The 18,111-nt window shown below is 37.6% G+C and overlaps 1 protein-coding gene across 1 annotated transcript in view; it reads right to left on the bottom strand.

The window, feature by feature from the left end:
- The window catches only part of LOC121925175 (triadin-like), a 180,222-nt gene that overhangs the window by 156,956 nt on the left and 5,155 nt on the right, over positions 1-18,111 (bottom strand). Inside the window, exons 3-6 of the mRNA XM_042457013.1 lie at positions 13,825-13,890; positions 12,017-12,076; positions 10,327-10,512; positions 3,214-3,273 (exon numbers count right to left, since the gene is read on the bottom strand). Coding sequence (XP_042312947.1) covers positions 3,214-3,273; positions 10,327-10,512; positions 12,017-12,076; positions 13,825-13,890 — 372 coding nt within the window. The remainder of the gene's footprint in view (positions 1-3,213; positions 3,274-10,326; positions 10,513-12,016; positions 12,077-13,824; positions 13,891-18,111) is intronic.

Below are 18,111 nucleotides of genomic sequence, written 5' to 3'. Positions count from 1 at the left end.
ATAATAATAATAATAATAATAATAATAATAATAATAATAATAATAATAATGTCCCTTATTTTATAGTCAAGGTATACTTTAGGATTTTTTAAATAATTATTTTTAAGCCATGGATAATTGAAGCTGTGGATAGTTGAATCCATGGATATGGAGGGCTGACTATAATCATCTTATAGTAGTTCATTGACAGCAACCTTGTGCATATGTTGAAACCCAACAGTTGACTGAGGTTTCTAAGCACCAAAGCCTATGTGATGTTTTATATAATAATAATAATAATAATAATAATAATAATAATAATAATTATTATTATTATTATTATTATTATTATTATTATTTATATACCGCCCTATGGCAAACCAATCCAGGCGGTTGACAACAGTAAAATATAAAATATAACAATTAAAAACACTTTATCCCTCCCCCCCTTAAGACAATATTAAACAGTATAACATATTAAAAACACAACATCAAGCATAAAAACAGCAATTAAAACCCTGATATCCCTCTGTTGATCCTCGACCATCACTGAGATGGGGCCACAGGAGGAATGAGGGAATCAGGGAACCTGGGCTGGGATGGTTAGTCTGGAAAGGCCTGCCGGAAGAGATCCGTCTTGACCGCTTTTTTAAAGCTGTCTAATGATGTTATCTGACGGATCTCATCTGGCAGGTCGTTCCAGAGTTTGGGGGCAACAGCAGAGAACGCCCTCTGGGAGGTCGCCGCAAGCCTAGATTTTAAAGGCTGCAGTAAGTTCTTCCCAGAGGACCGGAGAGCGCGGGGAGGATTGTACGGGAGGAGGCGGTCCCTGAGATAGCTTGGACCCAAGCCATTTAGGGCTTTAAAGGTGATAACCAAAACCTTTATAGGGAAGTGTGGAAGTATGGAAGCATTAAATCTTTCCCCCCTGCTATGATGCATGCCACCCTGCTTTATAATCACAGTGCTATTTACAGTAATTGCAAACTAGGTGATTCCCATTTGACAGTGCTGGGCAAATGGACATTGTGGTCCCCATTTAGATTCCCAAACCCCTATACAGATCAATTATTTTACTATTAAATGAAAACTATGCAAACTAAAATTCCAAGCACCATGTCCAATTTGGCTCTAAGACTTGGGTTTTCACTTAAGAAACTTAGTTGCCATCATCTGTCATCTACATTCAAAGTTCTAGCATCAAAAAAACATTTCAAGCAGTGGACATCAAAAAGTGACTGTAAAAAGAGCAGGAATCTATCTATTGTGCTAAAGAGCTTATTCTGTATTTTTACAGACGTGTTATATATGGAATTTTATTATCTTCATGGAATAAAATAAGTAAATTTAAATATGGTATTCTTTTTAAAAAGAATAAGCAGAACCCTTATGGCTCAGTCCAAATAGCCAATCAAATGCCTATGGAAAGCACATAAGGGGGTCATAAGAACAATAGCTACATGCTGGTGGTACAGGAACTGATAGATAGAGACATGACTTTGAAACAGGATGATTCTTAGCTCTTGGTAGCTCTAGCATCCATTAATTTGATTAATTTCCTTTAAACCCATCCAAAGTGGGTGCCATTTGTACATTTAATGAATAGTATGCTTTAGCTTTGTACTATATAAGAAAAGAATTCCTTTTATCTGACCTGAATGTCTCAATACAGTGGGACCTCACCGGCCATGGGGTTGTCATCTGCAGATCTGAGCATCTGTGGATGGCAAGCCCACTGTTGCCAATGGCAGTGGCACACACATTGTGGTGCCATTAGAGACACTGGATCCCAAATATTTTTGTGGGTGTATATCTGGAACAGATCTCTCATGGATACGAATGTCTGATTATATTTTACATCATTGGATGGTCATGAGAGAAATCCTCTGTGTCCTCATACCATTCATAATTTTATACAGCTGTATCAAGTGTCCCATGTGACCTAAATCTAAGATCATTAGATCTTGTCTGATCTTGGAAGGTAAGCTGTGTCAGCCCTGATTAGAACTTGGATGGGAGACTGCCAATGAATACCAGGTGCTGTAGGCTATATTTCATAGGAAGGAACTGGCAAAACCACCTCCAAGTATTCCTTGTCTAGGAAAACTCTATGAAAATTCATGGGGTCATCAAGAGTCAACAGGCAACTTGAAGGCACACACACAAACAAATAGCAATAGTACATGTCTATACCACTTATCGGTGCACTTAAGCACTCCCTAAGCAGTTTACAATGTGTAAGCTAATTGCCCCCAACAAGCTGGGTATTAATTTTAGCGACCTATGGAAGGATGGAAGGGCGAGTGGACCCTGGAGCCCTGCCTGAGATTGAACTCACAACTTTGTTGCTGTGAATGGCTGCATTACTGGCATTTAACCACTGTGCCACCAGGGCTCCTAATCATGTGCTTCCCTTACTTACCTTTTTCCCAAAGCAAAAACATGCCCCATACATGGCAACCTGTCCACCTCCCCTAATGCCACCTTAGATTATTTTGATTACTTTTTTCATTTTCTGTACAATTTGAAGATAATATAGAGGCTGTGCAGACTGCCCCTAAGGGGCAGCCTGCAGGCACCTTCAGCTGTGCTGCATCGGGGCCGTAGCAACCGCATGCCGCACCCCCGTTCTGGCCATTAAAGTGTGCAAAAGGAGCCACAAAAAGCTGATCCTTTTTGCGCCCTAGAAAGGGCGAGATAGCCACAGTGCCACAGCTTTAAGGACCAGAAGAGCACTGTGATGCTGCACGTTGTGTGGGGAGGCATGCGGCATCATGTCACCCTGGGGGCAGAATAGGGGCATGCATCATATGGATGCCATACCCAGGCTCTGCTCCCCAGGCTGTCCTTAATCACCAGTGTGCAACAGCCCCATAAAAAAGTTTATAGCACCTCTTATTTTAAATAAATAGTTTTTCTTCCTTCCCATGATATAAATGCATGCAAAGTATATGCCAACTGATTGGCAGGAAAGTTCTTCTTAAGGTTTCCAACCAGTATCATCTTTAAAAAATAATAATATTGTTATTAATTTAAATGCATGCAATGACAGAAAAAATTATTAAAAGCTTTAATGGTACAGCCATTAGTTGATATGGTTTATTTAAACTCTTATTTGCACTCTTCATTTCCGTGTTTAACATACAAAAAGAGCATGCCCATTCCAGGATCTCAACAAAGCAGAAAACTCTCAGACAGTCAGAAAAGTCCAGCAATGGAATTCAGTTCAAGTACCTGTATACAAATCCCCGTGAGCAAACATGTCAATCATATAGCGACAGAATGCATATTGATCTAGCAGAACAGAAAGGGGGGAAACAGTAATAAAACACAATTAGAGATCTTTCTAACATCAAACACTAGGGAGGAAGAGACAGAGAGTGCTTAACACTAAAATGAATCCTTTGACAATTTTTCATCTCTTGCTTAAAGTAATCAATAACCAAACAAGTTGTGAAATTCATGTTTCTGTTCTTCTTTCTCTTTAAAGGCGCTGCCATAGGAACCAGTTTCTGGATGTCTAAACAATGATAGGATTTTCTGATGGCTAGTGGTGTCTAATCAAATGACATAATGCATATCTCAAATACAGCCACAGATTATAATATTCAGGGCAAGTTTTCTCACTCCACACAGTGTCCTACAATAGGTATATTAAACTTCCCAAAACAGGTAATAAAGTCCAAAGTAGGAACAGGAAAATGGTCTTTCCATCTCTAGTTTTAGTTAGTGGATTTGGGTATTCTAGGGCAGGGGAGTACAGTTGGACCTCCACATTTGCAGATTTTACTTTGGTGAATTTGATTATTCATCGATTTAATTAATATATTATATCTAGATATCTCTAGGTCTTCCAGTGCAAGTCTATGGTCAACTTCCACTAAAGGTCACATTGGAGAACCTAGAGATTTGTAGAGAGAATACTATAGGCATTTGTAGGTCATTCAGTGCAATTCTATGGTCAATGTCTGGCAGATGTTGACCTGGAGGACTTAGAGATTCCTAGAGTTGTGCTCTCTCAGTTTAAGAAAATTGTGTTTTTTTATTTACGTTTTTTTCCATTTTCACGGGTGTCCTGTACCCCTAACCACAAATATGGAGGGCTCACCAGGGGTCCTCCAGCCCTGCTCTAAGAGAGACTAAACTACATACAGTCCTAAATATATGGTGTACATTTGTTTACTGTAAATAAAGAGAATAATAGATAGATAGTGTGGAGCAAAGCCTCCTTTATATTTAATTGTGAAGGAAAGAGGTTTAAAACAAAACAACTGCATGTGAAAAGGGAAGGGTTAAAGATTTCTCACAGTCACTCCCTCCCCCATTTGTTAATGGAGTCACCCACTTACATGGAAGCTGGGCATGGGAGCCAATGCAGTGTAATGTTTTGAGCATTGGACCGTGACTTTGGAGACCATGGTTCAAATTCTCAGCCATGGAAAAGCACTGGGTCACATTGGGCAAGTCACATTATTACATTTGCTCGCTGCTCTGACCATGTTTCTCCTCTATCATTCCTTCAATGGCTCCCCTTCCCCTTCCGTATTCAGTATAAGCTTCTGTAGTTAATTTTTAAAGCTCTGCATGGGCTGGCTCCTCCTTATTTATCTGAACTTCTTTCTCCCCACATTCCCACTCCTTCCCTCCATTCTGGTAGTCAAGGTCTGCTGTCCCAGCCCAGGCTCACCACTGCCCCTTCCTGGATTCATCCCTTTTTACTTGCTGCCCCTCATTCCTGGAACCTCCTTCCCCCACAAGCAAGGGTCATCACTTCTTTAAGCAGTTTCAAAACTGAGTTGAAGACTATATTTTTCAGGGAAACGTTCCCAGGCATTGTGGACTGTTTATCTGATTGTTATCTGATATTTTATTTTATTTTATCTCTGATGTTCTCAATCTGTTGCCTCCTTATTTTATCTAATTCTATCTTGTATTACTATCTATTGTTTTATATGTATTTTGTAGAATGTACGTCATTGACAGATTTCATTTTTATCGATTTTATTGTCTGTATGTACAGCGCTGTGTAAATCTGCAGCACTATATAAATGAAGTATAATAATAATAACAAAAATAATAACAATAACAACAACAATAATAATTCTCTCAGCCTTAGAGGAAGGTAAAGGAAAAAACCCTTCTGAACAAATCTTGCCAAGGAACCCCTGTGATAGGTTTGCCTTAGGGTCACCATATGACAAAAATGACTTTAAAGGGTGCTGCTACACTATACAAATAATTTGTTTTGACACCACTTTAACTATCATAGTTCCATCCTATGGAATCCTGGGATTTGCATTTTGTTGTGACACCAGAGCTCTTTGACAGAGTTTCCAAAATAGCTTGCAAAACTACAATATCAGAATTCCATAGCACTGAGCCGTGACAGTCTAACAGGTATCAAACTGCATTAGTTCTGCAGTGGAGATGCAGCCCTCAGGACACACAACAAGTAGCAGCAGAGGGAGTGTAAACTTTGCCTCCATTCATATATTGCTTGCAGGCAGGACTAGGGCCCCACCCCACCATTAACGTCTAAGCAGAAAAGAAAATTAAAATTGCATACTACATATTTATTGTTCTGTATATTCCATATTTTGTATTTACTCATTCATTCTACTTATATACCACTTAATATAGTAAAACTACTCAGTGGTTAACACACCCTATTCTAAAAAAATATATTAAATATATAGAGATGCACAGTATACACACATATTTGATGTGTAAATAATGAATGTGCAAGATAGCCCTTAGAAAAAGCCTTTGTAAAATATTCAAGGGCTAGTTCTTAAATGATGACAGTATTTTCAAGTTGTTTTATGTTGTTATAAACCAGTTTGGATCACTGAATAAATAGAAAAGCAGTGAAAGGTAGTTTTAAATAAATAAATAGGAGACTCAGTATAGAAAGTTCTGGCAAATGTTTGCTGGCATTTGCTCAGATTATGAACTTGACAGTGACATTTTGAGACTGCTTTTGATGTTTCCTATATGATTTCCTATAACCCAATGTATGGTCAAATGCAAAAAAAATATTAAATGTCACTATATTTTGATACTCATATTGGGGGAGGTTTAACTGAACAACATGTTGGGCCTATGAATGTGTCAGGTAAATAAATGAGCAAACTAGTACAGATATCCTATGTATTCAGAAAGGATTATGTCTCCACATGTTTACATGGAAACATCAGAAAAAAACATACACCACAATCTTAGTCAGATTTATTCAGAAGTAAGTCCCATGTATCTCAAAGGGACTTACTCCCAGGAAAACATTAAAGTAGTGTAGGTGTGTCTGTGGCTCTCACATCACTGGAAGAGTGACATTGGTCTGGGTTTGAATCTGAACATTAAAGGAGTTCTCTAAAGTGCTGGATTTATTTTTCTTCATGAGTCATCTTGCAGCTCCTACCATTGGTCTGATGAAAGATGCATCTATACTGTAAAAATAATGCAATTTGACACCACTTTAACTGCCATGGAACCATCTTACAGAATCCCGGAATTTGTAGTTTCATGAGGAACCAGCACGCTTTGGCAGAGGAAGCTAAAGACCCTGTAAAGCTACAAATACCAGGATTCCATAAGATGGAGTTACAGCACTTATGGTCATGTCAAACTACATTATTTTTACAGTGTAGATGTAGCCTAATTTTTCTAGCAGAGATTGGTGATAATTTTGGAATTGGCAAGATTTGCAACTGGTCATTTCAGCATCGTTTTTTAGTTTGTACTCAGATTCCTTCGGGCAGAATTTGTGATCCACATATATATTTTAGAAGATGACAGACTTTTGAAAATTAAACGTTTGGAGGCAGCTCATAATTAATGATATGGTAAGTTTAGGTAACAGAAAAAAAATATTCCTGACTTTTAATTCAGGTTAATATTTAATTTAATGAAACCTATGGTATGTGCATATGTGTACATATGCAAATATATACAGTATATACATCTCATGCTGCTATATGTTTATTGGAGAATATTGGTCCCATTTGCCTTTCTGCACTATCCCCAGTTTCCACATGTAATTTGTATTAAGCATTGCTTTTGCACCAATCTCACTGAAAAGAACTGGCCTCATTCAGTATGAGCAATGCTTTATAATTTCTTCTTGTAATCTGGAAAAGAAATGTGTATAGCCATCAGCTTTAGTTTCCACCCAATGTTTTTGGATATCTATGGAAAGTCCACAGATTATATTGGATAATCTTACTTTTCCAAATAAATTCTATGCACACACACACACACACACACACACAGTTTAATAAAAAGATGTACACCATAGGGTCATTATATGCATGTTGGAAGCTTACATAGCAAATTTTGTTGTGTGCATTCAAGTCATTTCTGACTTCAGACAATCCTATCACAGGGTTTTCTTTGCAAGTTTTGTTCAGAGGTGGTTTATCGTTGCCTTCCCCTGAGGCTGAGGGAATGTGACTTTCCCAAGGTTACTTAGCAGGTTTCAAGATCAACCGGGGGATCAAATCCTGGCCTCCAGACCAAACCACTATACCATACGGGGTCTCACATAGCAAATACACATGTATTATTCCTTATTTACTGTAGAGATTTATATAATTCACTTTTATGAAATGGCCTGTTGATACTCATCCCATGATTTATATATCAAGTGTAGGAAGATTCCTAGTGGCTTTTGTTTTTGATACTATTTTGATTTGATTTAGTTAATATATGTTGATTTTACTTCTCAACATATAGGCACATATTTATGTGAGTTATATATTTAAAGTTGGAACGTAAATATTTAGAGAGGGAGGGAAAGTGGGTAGATCTGTAAGTAGGTTTTACTCAGGGTTAATTTGATGATGTCTTGTGAACCATTAAAGGGCAGGTGGCAGTGGTAGTCCTTGCAGATGGAGGGGTGCCATTGGACTCCTCTGTTTATACACTAAATTATTTTTTCTATGTTGGAGTCATATAATCAGCCAGGATGACCACATCTAGCTCAGATCATATTATTACTTTTGGGAACAACAGCTTCTAAAAACCTTCAGCCAGCATGGTCACAAAGGCATTCTGGGAACTATAGTTGTTGTTGTTTTTTTTTTAAAGCAACTTTATAGGTTCTAGTGATCTTTCAATGTGTGAACTCAGTACTTGTGCCTAAACTTGAAGAATCTAACAGACATATTTAACTGAAATTCATATATAGTATAATAATTTGGAGGAGGGCAAGCTGCAGGGAGACTGTAAGAATACTGTCATATGTAACAGACTTTCTGCAATAGTGAGATAGGTACAATTATGAAGTTCCATTTGAAGGAAACTGAAACAGAAAAATTGGATTCTGGTCCCACTAGTGCCCAAACCTAATTTGGCCAACAGAAACAAGACTCAAAGCAATTGTACTTTGGGCTGTGCAAATTTCATTCACATGCACATTTGCTATCTTCCTCCATGTTGTTAAATAGCCATGCTGTTAAATTTCTAAGCAAGAGGCAACTCAGAAATGCAGGATTCGATTTATTACTATTACAATTGTTATTAGCAATCATTCTTCAGTCCATCATAACATGAAAACTCTGAACAGATTATACACACAGCATAGTCATACATTTGAAAAAGTCAGCCACCACAGATGCGAGACTAGCACAGGACTTGAGAATCTCTGGGAGTTATAGAAAAGATATTCATCCTATATACAGATGGCAAATTCATTCTTTTGACATAATTCCTGATGTAGCTAAAATGACACCCTTCATGCACAAGAGAAAGGTATCAGTAAACACAGAACATTGATGTTTTCCCACAACTATAGCAGATTTTTTTTAATTTAAAAGCTTAAAGAAGGGATGGAAAACTATTCTATGAGGATTACAAACAGTTCAGTATTGAGGAGGAAAAGAATGCTGACTGATTGTGGGAAAGGGAATACCATGGAAGATGCACTTGCAGTGGACTCTCTTTAAAAAGGCACAACTGGCTGGTTGGCAAAGTAGACTCCTGAACAGGAGTATATCCATACTACACAATTATAATTCTTTAATACTATTTTAATTGCCATCACTCCATCTTTCTGAGAGTTACTTAATGTATAGTTTGGTGAAGTCCTCCAAATTTTCTATCAGAGAATCTAAAGCACTTTCTCAAACTTCTGCACTAGCACTCATAGCAGAGAATTTTACATGTATGGCCAAACTATGAATCCTCAGATTCCATGAAATGAAGCCATGGCATTTATAGTGGTATAAAAGTGATATAATTGCATAGTGTGGTTACTCCCCAGGAGGTGAGTTGGTTTAAAAAGAACCCAGTTGAAGAGAGAACCCCAATCTACTGCCTGCTTGGATAAACACACAAGTAAGGGACACATTATAATAAACAAAATGTGGGGTGGTTGTCTTTTAAGCTGATGGTGTCACAGCTGCTCAGTCAGGAAGCCATCTTGGAGTTCATTCATAGGGTCAAGAGAAAGATGAGTTGCAGGGGAGGGGGGCTCTCTGTTCAGTGAAAAGTGACATGGTCCTACCTATGGCAGTTCCTTCTCTCTCCAAATTCTGACAACATCTCTGCTGCTCTACACTGACAAATGAATCCAGGAGGAGCACACAGGCATGTAGACCAGGGATGGCCAGCTGCAGAAGGAACCACGTTGACCCACTGAGTTGCCATGGGACATTAGAGGGCCATGCCTCTGCTGATCCTCTAGGGATCATGGGGGGACATTTATCCATGTTTTTCCATTAAGCTAAGGAGATGCCTTTTGTTTCAAACAGAAAATAAAACTGGAAGTCAATTCCCAGTTTTCTTCTGATTGAAAAACACCTCTTCTTGGCCTGAAATAACCAAGAGAGAAACAGAGCAAAACTGCCCCCTTTTGTATTTTTTTAAATTATAAATTGTCAACCTTTTGTCATTTTGAGGGCTCTCAAAAGCCCCACAAACAGCTTTGGGGGTCACAGGCAACCAATAGCTGTGCTGCTTCCATTACTGATGTAGCCCAAAAGACTTAAAACTTTGGAATATTATATAGATTGACAGTCACTGATCCTTCTCTCAAATGATGCTAAAGTTAAAGCCTTTCACTTCATTTTCTTATTACTGGAAAATCCTTTATAACAGAACCAGTTCCTTTAAAAAAAATTGGATTGCAAAATGAAAAATTAGTCAGAAAAGAAACCCACCAATCTTTCCAGTAATTTTTGCTTCAGTTGCATTTTAATACTTTAAAATCAAACTGGGATATATTGCATATTCTCAGTGCTTTTTTATTCTCCTCTAAGGTTTAATTCTTTGGAATAAGAGGAGAGAGTGTCTGAATCTCTTTTCTTGTACATCAAAGCTCTTTAGCTGTTGCCTTCTGGTATTTTTTACCTTTTGTTTCTGACTTTTCTGTAAGCATCAAAGATGTTTCTTCTTTCATTTTCACTTTGGCTTTCTCTGATGCTGCTGCTTCTGCTTTGGTTTCCTTATGCTTTACACTTGCAGGTGCCTTGGTTTCTGGTTTTCTTTCTTTCACATCCTTTTTAGCCTTTTCTTCAACTTGTATGCTCTTCTTGTCTGTTAATTTTTTTTAAAAAAAAAGAATTTGTATTTTCGATTTATACTGTGCCACATGGCTTTAAAAAGTCATCAAGGAAGTCAACACAACTGCAAATATTACACAGTCACCAATAATAATAAGAACAATTTTCTAATAAATTCAAATAAATAAATAAATAAATATGTTGTTTTTATGTGCCATTAAGTCAACTTGAACTTATGATGACCTTCTAATTGTTTTCTTGGCATAATGTATTCAGAGAAGGTTTGCTATTGCTTTCTTCTGAGGTTGAGAGAGTATGACTTGCCCAAGATCACCCAGTGGGTTCCTCTGGCTGAGCAAAGCTTTGGACCTTTGGTCAGACATCATTTGGAATACTGTGTCCAGTTCTGGACACCACAATTCAAGAAGAATAATAACAATGAGAAACGTATCCAAAGAAGGGTGACCAAAATGGTGACAGGTCTGGAAACCATGCCCTATGAGAATCAGCTTAGGGATCTGGGTAAGTTTAGCCCGAAGAAGAAAAAGTTAAGAGGTGACAGGATAGCCATGTTTAAAAATATGAAAGGATGTCATACTGAAGATGGAGCAAGCTTCTTTTCTTCTGATCCAGAGACTAGCATGTTGAGCAAAGGATTCAAACTACAGGAAAAGAGATTTCACCTGAACTTTCTTATTTGGCAGTGGAATATGCTTCCTCAAAGTGTGGTCTAGTTTCCTTCTTCCTGGAGGTTTTTGAACAGAGGTTGGATAGCCATCTGTCAGGGGTGTTTTGAGTGTGTGTTCCTGCATGAGAGGGAGTTGGGGTGGATGGTCCTTGTGGTCTCTTCCAACTCTATGATTCTATCAACCCTGGTCTCTCAGAGCCTTAATCCAACACTGAAACCACTATATCAGCTAGATTCCAATAAATCCAAATAAGACCATTAAAACATTGTGGCAATATATCTGGAACAAGTAAATCCTATGGATGGTGTCAGAGTCAGAAGTCCAAAACACACCGCAGAAATAATCCAGCTCAAGACCACTTCAACTGCCTTAGCTCAGTGCTAGGGAATCCTGGGATCTCAAGTTTGTTGTGGCACCAGAGCTCTCTCTGACAGAGAAAATTATATGTCTCACAAAACTACAGTTCTCATAATTCCCTAGTATTGAGTCAGGGCAGTTAAAGCGGTCTCAGACTGGATTATTTCTACAGTGTGTTTTGGACCAGACTATATGTACAGTATATCAAGGAAGTCACATCCTGAATTTGCAAAACTTGAGCGAGGCAGCTGGTGAACAGGACTCTTGGAGTTCTCTCATTCATAGGGTCACCATAAGGTAAAGTCAACTTGACAGCATATAAGATCAAAACTATATTGAAATAGAATTTGATCTTTAGATGACTGACTTTTTTTATAGCTGTTAACCCACAGTGCTTCTTGCTCCATGAAAACGATACAGATTAGCAAGAGCAGTAATTCCTAAATCTATTTTGATAGTTCCAATAAATAAATAAATAAATAGATGAAATACCTTTTGGAGCAACCTTTTTTTCAATTTTTTCTTGCTGTTCAGCTTTCACCTTTTCTGTTACTGAAATATTTTTTAAAAGACCGTTATTTTACTACCAATGTACTGTAAAAATGCATATTATGTATAAAAGAAAAAATAAATTGACATAAAGTGGGTGTCTCATGTAGAATGTTAATTGTTTTTTTAAAAAGAGTTTCTACAGATGTTAGTTTATGTAAGGTTCAACAAAGTCTTTAGCACTTATAGAAGGTCTTTACACAATTAACAGAACTGAGAGAACTTACACAACATACAAAACTGCAAATGAATGACACACAGAAGTTGGATGTAAGAGGCTACAAGTATCAATTACTGAAACACATTATCAGTAACAGTGTTACCTGTAACTTTTTGTTGCAACAAAGGCATAACAATAGTCACTTCTCACAGAAATTAATTATTGGTAATATTCCTAATTTTTCAATGAAATGAGTAGCAGTTACAGGTTACTTTTTAATTACTTCATGGCACTAAAATGCTTTCAGTGGACATTTTGAATGGATTTTTGTTCAGATTGTAGGATACATTCTTTTCATTTGCAATAGTTTTAGTAATGAGTATTGTGACTCATTACTAAAAAAATACTTTTTGCAATGGCATAAGTGAAGAACTAATCTAATTGCAGAAGAATCAGATGGAATGATTTCAGCAATCCCAGCAATATTCCCTGATCCTTCTTCCACATAGCAATACTAGATAGCATTACAGAGGGAAAAGTTCTTCTGAACTTTAACTGCATGTACAGTTTTGATCCATGTCTCTTCTATCACATATTCAGCTGTGGAATGATAGCTCAGAACACATTATAGGTTCAGCACAATTACACAAAACATGAAATAAAATGGTAATTTGATCACATGGGGAAAGGCAAGCACTTTCTCCTCATCCTTAACTGCAAGTTGAGCACATATTAAACTGTTCAACGCTAGTGCCAATAGGGAGACAGCTTAGCCCTCAACATAAACTGAAAAATCATGGGAAGGTGTTTTTTTTTGGGGGGGGGACAGTCCAATCCAATCTCTTGAGAAAGTTAAAAAGGCATATGGCATCCTCTCCAACTGATTTGAGCAGCTTATAAGGAGGTCATGAGAATAATAGCTATCTGCCACTTGTATCCCCCATGAACTGATAGATAGAGGCATTTTTAATACAGGATGATTAGTAGCTCTTGGTAGCTCTGGCATCCATGCATCTGTCTAATTTCCTTTAAAAGCAGAAATTGTATGAATAAACCCAGCTCAGGATGCTTTATTTTCAGGTTTTGTGGTCTGGAACAAACATATTTTATGGATAATCTGTTTGGATAATAGTGTCACCTCTGGATCCTACTCTACAATACTTTCCTTTTCAGGGCTAAATCATCAGCCTCCTGGAGCAGAACTTTTGATTCATGAGGTCTTGAAGCTATAGGATATCTCCAAGTAAGAAGAGTTTAAAGCTTTAAGACTTTTCAGAACAGCTAGCATTTCATAATTAATATGTCTCCTGGTTTCTTAGTAGTTTGCAGATGATTTCAGAGCAGAACAAATATGGGGGAAAAAATCACAATCCTCAGAATAGGATGTGCTCCCACATGTGTAGTATTGGCACCTTCAATAAACATCAAAATAAATAGATTAAGCAGAAGGACATCTGTCGCATGAACCAGGTTTCCTTGTCTTCCATTCTACTGCACAAAACAGTATCCAAAACTACTGCCTGATGTGGGCCACCTCTGTTATGTGTCATGCTAAGGCTGTTTCTGCATTAATTCCAAAAAGTCAAATTACCTTTTGGGGAAGGAGGCACTTTCTTTTTAGGCTTTTCTTCCTTTGTAGGTTTTTCTTTGGGAGGCACTAAAAACAAACAAATGACATGATAATTATATATAATAAAGAGTATTGCAAAAGGAAGGAAGGAAGGGAAAAGAAATTAGTTTATTGGGCCATGGGATGACTTGGGAAACATCATGAACCACAGAATAACAATGAATATTCTAATGGATTTTGCAATTAGAGTTTCAGATGAAGACGGAAGAGATATAGGGTGAAAGCTCACCAACTTTGTTGTGAGCATCAAGAAACTTTATATTTTACTTAGAGCTTCTTCGATCAAAGATGACAACAAAGAAACTAGGTATTTAGGGCACATTCAAGAACCACAGTTACTCCACTGCAGATTTTAAGTATATGACAAACAAGCAGTATATGTTTCAGCTTGTAGTTACATTGCTTCTTTCAGATATCAACTTCTAGTACGTGTGAGATGTTCTCTTTCAGCACTTGAACTACATCGTATATGAAACCTGTGGCTGATTCACCCAGTGAAGACTCCCCAATACAGTAATGGCCATGCATCTGTAGTAGCCACCAGTCACAACAACCAGTACAGGCACCTGAATCCGTCATCTGTCACAGGTTAGCCACTAAAAAACAAATCATTTGTTTTTTCTCACCAGTTTGCCTTTCCAGCAACACCTCCCTTTCTCAGGTCCCTGAAGTTTTTCCTTTCTTGCTCTCTTTTACATATGGGGTCATGTGCAACTTGCTAACAGGACTACATTTACCTTTGGAATGTTCTCCTCCTATATTTCTAAAATATTTCAAGGACATGAATTCTCTTCCCAAGTATTATCCCTGATTTTTAGATTTTTTAAAACAGTCACAGTAACCCAAATCTCTCACATAGCATGGAAAGTGCCATACTGGAGATTTTGAAGTTGCAGTAAAAATCCCAACTTCTCTCTATTCCAAGACTCACGTCTTGGAATAATACTGCCATTTCTCCAAAACGCGTGCTTTACTTTTGGTTCTGAAGAGCTTATATTGCTAAATATGGGTGATAAATGATGCCCTTTGTCTCTCAAATTACCAGCCACTTGGAAGCACAAAATCATTTTGGTTGTTCTTTTTCAGAAAAATACAGTATTTGCCAACACACCAAAATAAATATAATTATTTTTCAGGAATAAAGTAGCACTTTATTTCAATATAATTACTTTCAAATCCTGTTGTAATTATTACACTTTTGCATATTACTGTACTGAATTTGGCTTTTTGTAAAATACCTTTATAATTATATACTGCAGAGCAGTATAAAAATGAAAGGAAGGAAGGAGTCTTATTCTGAAATGAACACATATTTCTTATGACATATGCATATGTTCTAATTCCTGTGTGAACAGCTATTAAGGTGAAATGATCTCTTTCTTGTATCACAGACCTATCATTCAGAAACAGGTCTTTCTGTACATTTATTTTTAAAAACATGCACTAAACTCATACATCGGGATCCATTGGTATTTGTGCCAGGATTCTCCATGCCTATCCAAGCTAGATAGGAATCATGCATGCACACCACTGCTCCAGATAGGATTCCATAGCAATGCAACAACTGCTCAGCAAGTCAGCTATTCAGGAGGAGGTAGAAGACATGAATTCAGTCTAGACTGCTTCTTTCTCACTACCAAGTAGTTAGCAATGCATCACTATTAATAGCTTCCTATATTCAGCCAGAGTTCCTTCAAGTACAGTTGCAGTTCCTTCACGTTCAGTTGCAGCCAGAGGTTTGGGATAAGATTTGAAAGGATTCAAAACAAACAGAAATTAATTAGAATTATTTATACTTTCAAGGATCAACACAAAATAAATATAGATTATCACATTACTGCATCACATATACACCCAGACAATTGGCAATTTCTTTAAAGCCTGATGTATTAGCTGAAGTTATTCCAAACAACAGTAGCTTTATCAATCGATTGTTCCTTTCCTTGCAGGGTGCGACCCTTAACCTCAAGTGGCCGCTGCAAATACTGAAACATGATTATGCCCCAAGGAAACTTTAAATTCAATACACTAAAATGAAAAATGACTGTAAGTGCTCCTGCAAATACCATATGTCCACTTGCCTTAAGCGAGTCATTTTCTTTGCAGGCAAGTACAATATAATTAGTTCTTTTATTATCATCCATCAACCTTGGAAACAGAGCGCAAGTGGATTTTGTGCCTGGGAGAGTAGCTTTGATTTCATGGCAATTTCATAGAATAATCATAATGGGTGAAATCCAATTGTGCCTGTCTACTAGCAGAATGGCATCCACCAGTGGTAAGGATTCATTCTCTCCTTCTACAAACCCCTTGGGGGGGAATTCTCCAGATCAGATTTGGTTGAGGGACCTCCAGGACACATTTGGGGGCATGTTGATGGCTGCAGAAGAAAGGAGGGGAGATGGAAAATGTTTCTTACATATGCTGAAGATGGCTCATGCAAATTTGGATGCACAACCTATTATTACCATTGAATACTTTTGAAAATAACATAAATATACTGTGAATATATAAATTAATGTGAATATACTGTGGAAGACTGTTTATTACTGTATTTCTTGATTTATAGTCCCCAAATACTGTCAACTATTAAACGAATGTAGAATTTTATTTGTCCTGCTAGAGTTTTGGGATAGGCAAAAATTTCTTTTCCCAGCTGTGTTTGCAAGTCTTTACAAGAATCATGGGAAGAAATCACTTTGATTTCCATTTGCCAAACATGAACCAAAGCCCAGAAATCAGCTTGCTTCATGTTCTGCCCCATTTCCCATTCATTCTAATATGATGTATGCAGAGAACATTTTCAATGTGTTAGACCTTTGGCCAGCAATATATTTTTAAAATGCATTTTCATATTTCCTACATGAAAGCAAAATATTTCTCCTTCCTGAACAGGTTTAGTTTATACAAGTATTGCCATGTGCCTAAAAATGACTGACAGTATGCTAATGCCTTGAAAAACCTGTCGTTTGCTATTCAGATCCCTGAAGAATAATATAGTTAACATTTAGCACAAGACTATCTACAAACAATTAGGTAATCACTAAATTAATTGGTCTTTTTCTATCTATTGCCTCTGCTGCAGCCATGCTGGCTCATTATCTTAGTTAATTAAAACTAATGTTCCTTTTTTCCCCACCTCACTGCCCTCCCAAATTTCAGAAGCTTGAGACTATGCAGATAAAAATTTAGGTTTTGCACATATGCATTTTAAAATCTGAAAACAGTCGAGATCACCCTCTATTTCTTTGCAGCTGAAAACAATGCTTCTGAGCTAATCAGCATTTGTGTACTTTCCTGATTATGCAGAGACAGTCTTGATTAATGTTCTGGCATTCCACTTCTTCAGCTGTTTTAAAATGTCCCAGTTTCTCTCTTCTCTTTCCAATGTTCCCCATTCCCCTCAGCTTACTGCAATTGCTGCAAGGTGATTTGCTGTGGACTTCAACTCCCAGAAACCCCAACCAGCACAGTCAATAATAGGGGATTGTGGAACATGTAGTGCAAAACATTGGGAGGGCCGGGGCCACTAATAAGTAGCTCTTTGAAATAGCTCTGATACAAGCTGCATTGTGGTCTGAGCTTAGATCTCTAGAACACTGACACTACCATTGAAACACACATAAAAACAGTCATCCATACAAATGGCACCCAAAGAAAATGTTACAACAAATATCCAGCCTAATTCTATGAAACTTGCAAGTTGCATGGAAATGCAGAGAAAGAAAGAAAAAAAGGACACACACATCCTTAGCCATCCTTTTGATATTGCGCTATATAGTGTTATGGGCTCATGTTCAGGGCATTCTGTCAGCTGAAACTATTATTATTATTATTATTATTATTATTATTAACCTTTATTTATTAAGCGCTGTAAATTTACACAGCACTGTACAGACAATCTTTTTAACTGGACGGTTCCCTGCCCTCAGGCTTACAATCTAAAAAGACACAACACAGAAGGAGAAGGGATTAGTGGTGGGGAAGGGGCCTCTCTAGTAGGATAATACATATAAAATACATAGCAATACAGGAAATGATTCAATAAAACAGACAACAAAAGAACATCAAATAGCAAGTGACAATTATGCAATGCCTGGGAACGCTGCCCTGGATGGTCTTCAACTCCGTTTTGAAGCTGGTTAAAGAAGTGATGGCTCTTGCTCGCGGGGGGAAGAACGTTCCAGGAGTGAGAGGCAGTGAGTGAAAAGGGGCGAATCCAAGATGGGGCAGAAGAAATCCTGGGGT

Source organism: Sceloporus undulatus, chromosome 1 (assembly GCF_019175285.1).
Source record: "Sceloporus undulatus isolate JIND9_A2432 ecotype Alabama chromosome 1, SceUnd_v1.1, whole genome shotgun sequence".
In the NCBI taxonomy this organism is placed as follows: domain Eukaryota; kingdom Metazoa; phylum Chordata; class Lepidosauria; order Squamata; family Phrynosomatidae; genus Sceloporus; species Sceloporus undulatus.
Note: the sequence above shows the minus strand (reverse complement) of the source record. Positions and strands in the feature narration are given on the sequence as shown.